Source organism: Nicotiana sylvestris, chromosome 3, assembly GCF_000393655.2.
Source record: "Nicotiana sylvestris chromosome 3, ASM39365v2, whole genome shotgun sequence".
Taxonomy (NCBI): Eukaryota; Viridiplantae; Streptophyta; class Magnoliopsida; order Solanales; family Solanaceae; genus Nicotiana; species Nicotiana sylvestris.
Genome location: NC_091059.1, coordinates 159,735,507 through 159,745,141, shown reverse-complemented (window position 1 = coordinate 159,745,141; position 9,635 = coordinate 159,735,507). Strand labels below are relative to the sequence as shown.

Below are 9,635 nucleotides of genomic sequence, written 5' to 3'. Positions count from 1 at the left end.
ATGAGTTCCAGGCTCGATATTTGAGACCCAGTAGCACCAAGCTATCCTTAATTATTATATGTGTCAATTTTAATAAGTTTAAAATTTTGTTAGTTTAATAAATTAAATAATTAATTATTTAATTGGACAGTGTAATTATCTATGAGTTCCAGGCTCGATTTTTGAGTTAATTTGACAATATATATTAATTTGTTAGTTTTGTAAGTTTATTTTATAAATTAAATAATTAATTTTGTAAAGTGTAATTGGATAGCGTTTGTAGTTAGTACATACTTAAACTACAAAGATTCTACGCTAAAAGGCTCTATATTTTACTACGTTAAAAGGCTCTATATTTTACTACGCTATAAGGCTTTATATTTTTACTACGCTAAAAAGCTCTATATTTTACTACGCTAAAAGGCTACTATTCTTTAAGCAAATAAATAATCTAAACTAAATAAAAACAACAAACATATGAACATAACATTCACAAAATTACATATAAAATAATAAAAGATATTTGTGAACAATTTCATTAACAATAAAAATTATTTATCAAGTTTTAACTATTTTTTGTCCCAAGGCTAATAATTCAATCCGACTAAAAATAACATACAAATTTAATTGGAAATATAACACAAATCAACGTGGAAACACATTCAACAAAATAAATATGCATATGCTCTACGAGCTTTGACATAAACTAAATCGAAATACCTCAATTAAGTTTTGAAATATCATAAATTCGAAATTTTGACTCCAAAAGAAGAAATTCAAAGCTTGGGTTGTATGCGGGACCTGCGCTCTTCACTTTTTATGTGACGGGCGGGGGAAAAGATTTTTTTTAATCGCGAGGTGGGGTGGGGGGACCAGCAGTGGTGGGGTGCATTGTTTTTAAAAATGGAAGAAGACAGATCGTGGGGAAGAAGAAGGAGGAGTTATATTTTATTATAGGGAAAGACAGTATAATACTGTATTTTCCTTAAATACAGTACTATACTACGTTTTTATTAAAAAATTAATTTTTTAATAAAACGTAGTATTATACTGCGTTTAACTTTAACGACTAACTTTCCGTTAAAGTAAAACATAGTATTATATAGAAATGTAACCTTTTTTAACTAAATAAACATATTTTAAGTACAAAAAAAGGTCATTTACTCAATTGAAAATAGACGTAAAATTTCAATGTACCATAGGGTCCACCCCGTCAATGTCCAAGTCGACGAGCTTCCTTCACGCAGTGGGTTTTCAACAGTCCATCTAGATTGCTACCACTCTATAAATGGCTCAAAAGTCGAGACACAACCTCGCTCTCAATGTACTGCTAATACTTTTCTATTTCTCTCTGCTAGACTAGAAGAAGAAGAATCATATTTTATTTGAGGTGTAAGTGATCAAACGATCAACAATATAATGGCGACGGCGAAAGAGCACATAGAAGAAATAAGGAGAAGCAAGTTCTCCATTGGAGGTGAAACTAATCCACTCACTGAGGACCTTCATCAAGCTGTCAAAAATCTCTCTGCTGAACTTTATGCTAAGGACGTTCACTTTTTCATGGAACTTGTCCAGGTTATTTTTTTCTCCCTTCTCTCTGCATTAATACAGGTTATTGATAGCAATGTTTAATTATTGATTAAAACATTTGCTTCTCATCTATCATAAAATATTTTTATTGTTGGAACCAAATTTCAAACATCGAGGTATCTAAAGAGCAAAAGGGTTGTCAGAAAGCAGAAAATGGTGTATTCGGTACAACGAAAAATCTATGATTTTTTTTTTTATTTAATTTTAAGAAATCATTTTGTTAATTAGTTTTTGTTTGGCTACAAGTAATGCTATAACGTATGGAGATATTTGGATTGTTTTGAGAAAGGTTAACAATGTTTGAGTGAAGCAAGCAATACATTATCTTTTTTATTTTATTTTTATGTATATGGCCAGAAAAAAGTAAACAATATGGGTTATTTGTATAAAAATTCCTTTTTTGCCCATTTTAATAAAACATGTTTCTTCAAGAAATATTTATTTGTAGAATTCAACGTAAACACTTATATTTTTATAGGTGTACCAAAAATTCCGGCAAATATAAGTAAAATATTAGATTGCGTATATAGGTAAAATATTAGATTTTATCTCTCGGAATTCTTTTTTTACTTCTCCCAAGTTTGAACCCTTAGTAAATTCCTTGCTTCGCCACTATCTATTCGTGTTAAGGGGATTTATCATAGACAAATATAATATTTAATCCATATATAGAGGCATATAATATATATTAAATACTCTCTCGAAATTCTTTTTTCACTTCTTTCAAGTTTGAACCCATTAGTAAATTACTGACTTTGCCACTACGTACTTGTACATGTTAAGGGGATTTATCATAGACAAAAATAAAATTTAATCTTATGTACATAATATAATATTTAATCCGTATAATTAATAAATAATTGTAATTCGTAACTGCAGAACGCGGAGGATAACGAGTACCACGAAGGCGTGGACCCGTCGCTGGAATTTGTGATTACTTCCAAAGATATAACGGACACCGGAGCTCAGGCGACGCTTTTGATCTTCAACAACGAGAAAGGATTCTCCCGCAAAAATATCGAGTCCATTTGCAGCGTCGGACGTTCTACTAAGAAGGGCAATCGCAAACGTGGCTACATCGGCGAGAAAGGTAATAAAAAAACTTTGTACAATTTTAGTCTACTACTTGTTCCTATCCATGGCATGTGTATATCAATTGATTGTTCCTAAATATTGATCGTGTGTTCATTTTTGCGTATATTTGGCTCGGTCTGTTTCTGCTTTAATTAGTGAATATTTTCAAGTGCTGCTGCTCTTTGTCATACCTGCTGGTTGCCTTCATGTTTCGTTAATCTTTATATGTTAATTGATAAAAATATCCTCCTTTATGTTTAGAGAACTTAATAGTTGAAGAGAATTCCTAATTTGTTTTAGAAGACTATTTTGTTGTATGGGAATGAGATCGGCCTGAATAGAGCAGAAGGAATACAAAGCTGAACCCAACTTGTATGGGGTTGAGACTTTATGAATTAACTGATTTCTTTCCCCCTACATTTTGAGCTTGACTGACCAAAAAATTAATTTTGAGGGATAATTGCTTTCATGTTGTGACTTCGATAATTGAAATCCAAATAATCAACTGAACCATGTCTGTTTGAAAAGAGAATTGGGTTGTTCTTAAAAAATAAAATAACTGGGTTGTAAGCTGATAAAAGCTAAAGCCTTGCTTTCATTGCAATGAAGTGCTATATTTTTTTTCTCTTCCTCTACCTTATCACATTTCCCCCTCTTTCCTCTACGCTAAAAAAGAGTTGCTAGAAGGAACAATGATATCTTATTATTATTTTGACAAGTGGATCGATGGTATCTTTTCTAGATAATATTACGTTTGTTTCCTTTTAACCTCATCTTCCCTCTTTTTGGTGCCTAAAAGATATGTCTACAAACACATTGTATTTCAGTTTACATCCCAGCATTGAGATGCAGGTGATAGTTCTGCTTTGTGTTAGTCTCCCATCTTTAAAATCTGACACTCCAATGTTTGGAGATGTGCACTCAAAAGAGACCGCGAACATGATTTTTGAATGAAATTCACTTTAGTGGAGTAGAACTGCATACAATTTTCTCCCTTCAGATACTAGCTTAAAATGTATTCGTTTCAACTTAAATAAGTCATGTAATGCATTCGCGTTTGACTGATCTTCTTATGTTTTTCTTAATTGAATATGCGTATACCTCATCTGTAGTTGTAATTTGTTTCTGAAAGTTCTTGGTGTGTTTCTTCTCTCAGGCATTGGCTTCAAGAGTGTGTTTCTCATCACTGCGCAGCCCTACATCTTCAGCAATGGGTACCAGATACGATTCAGCGAGGAACCTTGCCAGCACTGCAATGTAGGCTATATTGTACCTGAATGGGTGGAGGCAAACCCAACTCTTTCAGTTATAAAACAAATCTATGGGTCTTCTGCTACCCTTCCAGCCACAACTATAGTGCTACCACTGAAACCTGACAAGGTGAAACCTGTTAAGCAGCAGCTTTCAAGCATCCATCCTGAAGTTCTTCTCTTTCTTTCAAAGATAAAGAAACTTTCTGTCAGGGAAGACAATGAGGATCCCAGGCTTAATACCGTTAGTGCTATTTCAATTTCAAGTGAGACCGATTTTGTTAAGAAGAAGAACATTGATGCTGAATCCTACATGCTCCATCTCTCAGCTGACGAAAAATCTGGTTTGGGGGAATGCAGTTACTACATGTGGAAACAGAAGTTTCCTGTTAGGCGGGAGCACAGGGTGGATAGAAGAATGGATGTCGATGAGTGGGTCATCACATTAGCTTTTCCCAATGGAGAGCGCCTCAACAGGGGAACCAGTTCCCCCGGGATTTATGCTTTTCTTCCCACGGAGATGGTCACGAACTTCCCTTTCATAATTCAGGCCGATTTTCTTTTAGCATCATCAAGGGAGACAATCCTTCTTGATGACATATGGAACCGGGGCATTCTTGACTGCGTCTCTTCTGCTTTTGTCAGTGCTTTCACATCGCTTGTGAGAGCTAATGAAGGTGCTCCAGTTTCTACTCTCACTCATATGTTTGGCTTTTTACCAGTCAATGCATCTCCTTATCCAATTCTTAACGACGTGAGAGATTCCATTAAAAGAAAACTGCTGGATGAAAGTATCATTCCATGCGAATCATACATGGAACAACAGTTCTTCCAGAAATCCAATGGTGTTGGTAGGTTGAACCCTGCTTTCTGGAATCTGCTGAACAAGGCGAGGAAGCAGGGGGTCATATTGCATAACATCTCGTCCCATGGAACATTCATTGTCAACTCTGCTTTTGATAAGGAGATGTACAACCACATTTTAAACTTTTTGGAGGTGAAACAAGTTGACAATGAATGGTATGCAAAATGCATTCAGAGTTCCAATCTTGTTTTGGGTGTCTCAGAGGATGTTTACTTAGAACTTCTATCATTTGTGGCTGAGAAATGGTTGTCTTCTTTCAAGACAACTGAGATGAGGAACATACAACTTTTGAAATATGTTGATTTTGATGATGATGTCACCTTGTGTAGCATATATGAGGCATTGAGTGGTGATTATTCATTGCTTTTGTCTCGGGAATCTGGTCACATCTCTTGGCTGATCAACTGGAACTCAGAATTTCGTTTTGCTAATCATCTTTTCTTTGCCAAATCAACACAAGAAGCAGTCCGGAGTCATTCTAAAAGGCAGACTGTTTTGGATTGGCTTAGAGATGAGGTCAATGTGAGCTCAGCAAATGTGTACGACTATGCTCTTCTGGTTCTTAACTCACTCAGTGATGATCAAAAACTTGCCGTGGCTTTCAGCCACTTCTTACATCAGTCCCTTGCGAGAAATTATTTATCTAAAGAACAAGTTGCTACCTTATGTAGTAAAATGCCGCTTGTTGATAACTATGGACATGTTGCCAGGCAAAGGAAAGGGGTAGTGGTGCCTGCTAATGGAAGTAAATGGGTGCAGTTGATTGGTTCAAACCCGTGGATATATGAAGGCTATGTTGAGCTTGGAGAAGATTATTTGCATTCCGGCAGCTATGCTGGAGTTTGTACCAGCAAGAAAGAGCTTCTGGGATTTCTCAAAATTTATGTTGCAGCTATGGACATTCCTGACTTACCTCCTCCTGATGCAGCAATTTCCAGCTTGTCTTCTCCACTAACCAAGGAAAATGCATTGCTGATGCTAGCATGGATTCGTAAATTGAAAATGAATGGGTTTTCCTTGCCTAGAAGATTCTTAACCTGCATAAGGGAGGGAAGCTGGTTGAGGGTATCTCTGAGTGGTTGCCTTGGCTACAGGCCTCCATCAAAATCATTCTTCCATACTTCATCATGGGGACATCTTTTGCAGAATGGATCAGTTCTTGTAGATATTCCATTAGTTGATCAGGGATTTTATGGAAGTGAATTAAAACAGTACAAGGATGAGTTAAGTACAGCTGGTGTCATGTTTGAATTTAAAGAGGCATGTACATATATTGGAGAACATTTTATGTCTCTGGCAACTTATTCTACTTTAACAAAAGGCCAAGTGATATCAATACTCAATTTCATCAAGTATTTGAGGGAGAAATATCTCTCCCCAGACACCTTCATCAATAGCATTAATGATAGAAGGTGGTTGCGGACTACTCAAGGTGAGAAGACCCCTTTGGAATCTGTCTTCTTTGACAGCGAGTGGAATGCTGCCTCACAGATCAGTGACATCCCATTCATTGACCAAAAACATTATGGTGATGAGATTCTTTCTTTTAGAACAGAATTGGAGCTGCTTGGAGTGGTTTTTGGTTTCAGGCAAAATTACCAGCTTGTTGTTGACAACCTGAGGTCTCCAGCACGCCTGGGGTGCCTGAGTTCTGATGCTTTGCTCTTGATACTTAAGTGCATTAACCATCTGAGGTCATCTGACAAAATATGCAGGGCACTTAGGGATAGCAAATGTATGAAGACCATAAACATGGGGTGTAAATCTCCAGCTGAATGTTTTTTGCTTGATCCTGTGTGGGGCTGCCTGCTGCAGGTTTTTGGCAGTTTTCCTCTTATTGATACAAAGTTCTATGGAAGCGATATCTTGTCATATAAAAGCGAGTTGCAGAAACTAGGGGTGGTTGTTAATTTTGAGGGGGCAACTCAAGCTTTTGCTTCTGTTTTTAAGCAGCAGACAGCGAAGGGTGCCTTAAACAAGGATAGTGCCCTTTCTCTTCTTGCATGCTACAGAAAGTTGAAGACAGCCAGAATTAAGTTTCCTTCAGATCTTAAGAGCTGCTTTCAAAAGGTCAAGTGGTTGCGAACTCGAATTGGTGTTGATAAAGTACCTGAAGATTGTATACTCTTTGGTTCAGACTGGGAATCTATCTCTTCAATCTCTCTGTTGCCTTTCGTTGATGATAGTGAGGCTCGGTATGGAAGGGACATTCATGAGTACAAGGATGAACTTAAGAGTATGGGAGTTACCGTGACATTTGAAAGTGGGGTAAAGTTTGTGCCTGCAAGCCTTCGATTACCTGAAGACCCTAGCGTCATTACTGTTCCAGTCACATTCTCGTTGTTAGACTGCTTGAGGAAGTTGGAGACGGAGCATAATGATCAGATTGCTACGTTGCGGTCAAAACTTGCTAGAAAATGGATGAAGACTAATGCTGGTTACAGGTCTCCAGATAAGTGTTTGTTGTTTGGTCCCCAGTGGAATCCTCTCTTACAGCCAGAAGATGGTCCTTTCATCGATGAAAATTTTTATGGCTCCAAAATAGGGTCGTATAAGAAAGAGCTCAAGTCTCTTGGTGTTGTGGTTGAAATTGGAGATGGATGCTCATTGCTTGCCGATTACCTTGATTGCCACTCCAGCAGCGTCACTATCACTCGGATTTACAAGTACTTGAGTAAGTTCAACTGGGAACCAACTAAAGAAGATCCTAGAAAAATATGGATTTCAAATGGTGATAACGATGGAGAGTGGGTGAATCCTGATGATTGTGTTCTGCACGACAAAAGTGGTTTCTTTGGCCTGCAGCTGCATGTTTTAGAAAAGCACTATGATAAAGAACTGATCAGTTTCTTCTCCAAATTAGGTGTCAAAAGCAATCCTTCTCTTGATGATTTTCTCAAGCTTTGGAAGTCATGGGAAGACGCGGACCGCAGTTTGTCACAATCAGAGTGTCAAACCTTCTGGGAGTTCATTGTGAAGCACTGGAGCCCAAGAACCGAGAAATTTCTATCTGAGAACTTGTCAAAACTTCCTGTGGGTTCAGGCTCGAACAAAATTTTGGTGCTTGATAAACGTGATGTTTTTATTGCTGATGATCTCTATCTGAAGGATTTATTTGAACAGTCTTCTTCTCATCCCTTGTTCGTTTGGTATCCACAACCAAGCTTGCCATCTTTGCCTCGGCAGAAGCTGCTTGAAATTTATGGCAAAATTGGTGTTCGTAATTTGTCTGAATCTGTTCTGAAAAATGGCTTGTCTTCTGTTAATTGTGTTGGACTTGAGCAGGTGCAGCCGAAGGAAATCTTCATCGGAAAGGGTTTGATTAAGTTAATCCTTGGCTTCCTTGCTGATCCTTCACTTCAAATGGAAGCGCGTACGAGACATGAAGCTCTCAAAAGCCTCGTGGATGTTGGTATTTGTGCGACACTGGAACCAATAACCATGGATTACTGTCTGTCACTTTCTTCTGGTGATGTCCTGAACGTGAAAGTGAGCCGAATGATGTGCTGGGATAGAGAAAATGCAAAGATTTTTATACAGAAGCTGGACAAATCAGGTGGTTACAGATGTAAGCTCGAGTTTGCTACATATTTCTCAGAAGTAGTTGCCGAGGGAATTCTAAGGGAGAGAGATGATTTTGTGCATCAACTGGCTGAATTGATCAAGTTGGGATTCATCCTGGAATTCGATGAGGCAGCTGTTGGGTTCTTGATGAAAACAAAGAATCTGCAGATATTTTTGGAGGATGAAGAACTCCTTTCTGCTGCCTTCACTTCCTAATAGGTATTTATGCACACTAAATCCACCATCCCCATTTACACTGAAACTTGTCGAAGAAATTCTGAAAGTTGACTTAAATGATGTTAAAACTTGATCATCTACTTAACTCTCACTTCCTGATGCATTCTCTCTTTTAAACTGCATAAGGCCAGGCCATCAAACTACTTTATGGTATAGTTAGTTGAGATGGTTACTAATCTATTCATTGTTGGACATACAACAAAGGATTAACTAACGTGAAATGTTCTATTTGTGCAGGCAGGAAGACATGGTTGTGAATGGTTAGGGAGAACTTTACGGTTGGGTGAGGCCCTCTAGAGATACCAAATGGGATTTCTGGTGTTCTCTGGTCTTGTGAGAAGTCTCTTGCATGAAGATTTAGCTTTTGTTATAAATCCCCGCTAGTTCTTAATGCCCTCTGATTTGTAGTTTGCTGCTCTAAGGTTTTCTATGCAATTTACTAAATTTGCACTTGGAGATACAGTTGCTGAAAAGCATTATTATTCCTCTTTTCCAAGTTTTTAAGATTGGTCCTCTCCATCTTCACCCAGTTCCATACAAACTCTTTAGTTTGCATGCTTATCTACCATAATGTGGTGTGTGTGCATGCTCATGCGCGTATAGAGAAGGCATTTATCAATTGGCCTTTAGCAACAAATTGTAACTTGGAATCCCTTGCTTGGAATCAATTGGTCTTTGCGTTTTATTTTATCTATTTGCTAGCTTCATGCTCCACACTATTGACGATCTGATTGAACTGTTTACTATTTTATCTTGGCATTTAAATGTCTAGTGTTACTTCTTTTGTATTTTAAAGCTTCTCGAAGAAATCATCATGTGTGTGCTTGGAAGCAAAAGTAAAAAGTGAATGGATTGGTTAAAGTGGTCGAAAGGATTCATAAGACAGGCTCCTGTACTGTATGAGATGTGAAACATATTTACTTTACTGCTAATCAATCTTTTTGATTTGTTATATGCCAAATGCTGTTGCTTCTGTTTATGTTTTGCTATTCCAGTTTTTGTGCAACTTAAGAAATATTTTTTCATTAGATTCGTGCCTCAGTGTGTGTCCACTAACTTCCTTAGAAGAAAAA

The 9,635-nt window shown here is 37.3% G+C and overlaps 1 protein-coding gene across 1 annotated transcript; it reads left to right on the top strand.

Moving 5' to 3' along the window:
* The first annotated feature begins 1,312 nt into the window (after nucleotides 1–1,312).
* Nucleotides 1,313–9,066, top strand: LOC104211047 (uncharacterized). The gene is made up of 4 exons (XM_070171121.1): nucleotides 1,313–1,557; nucleotides 2,452–2,662; nucleotides 3,803–8,544; nucleotides 8,800–9,066. The coding sequence occupies exons 1-3, from the start codon at nucleotides 1,399–1,401 to the stop codon at nucleotides 8,539–8,541; spliced, it is 5,109 nt and encodes a 1,702-aa protein (XP_070027222.1). The 5' UTR covers nucleotides 1,313–1,398; the 3' UTR covers nucleotides 8,542–8,544; nucleotides 8,800–9,066.
* The last annotated feature ends 569 nt before the right edge of the window (nucleotides 9,067–9,635 follow it).

What these genes read in the sequence shown, in the direction of transcription:
- LOC104211047 (XM_070171121.1), top strand. Translation starts at nt 1,399, where the DNA reads ATGGCGACGGCGAAAGAGCACATAGAAGAAATAAGGAGAAGCAAGTTC. An exon ending in TTTTCATGGAACTTGTCCAG is followed by an intron (nt 1,558 to 2,451) that starts GTTATTTTTTTC and finishes TCGTAACTGCAG; the next exon opens with AACGCGGAGGATAACGAGTA. An exon ending in TGGCTACATCGGCGAGAAAG is followed by an intron (nt 2,663 to 3,802) that starts GTAATAAAAAAA and finishes TTCTTCTCTCAG; the next exon opens with GCATTGGCTTCAAGAGTGTG.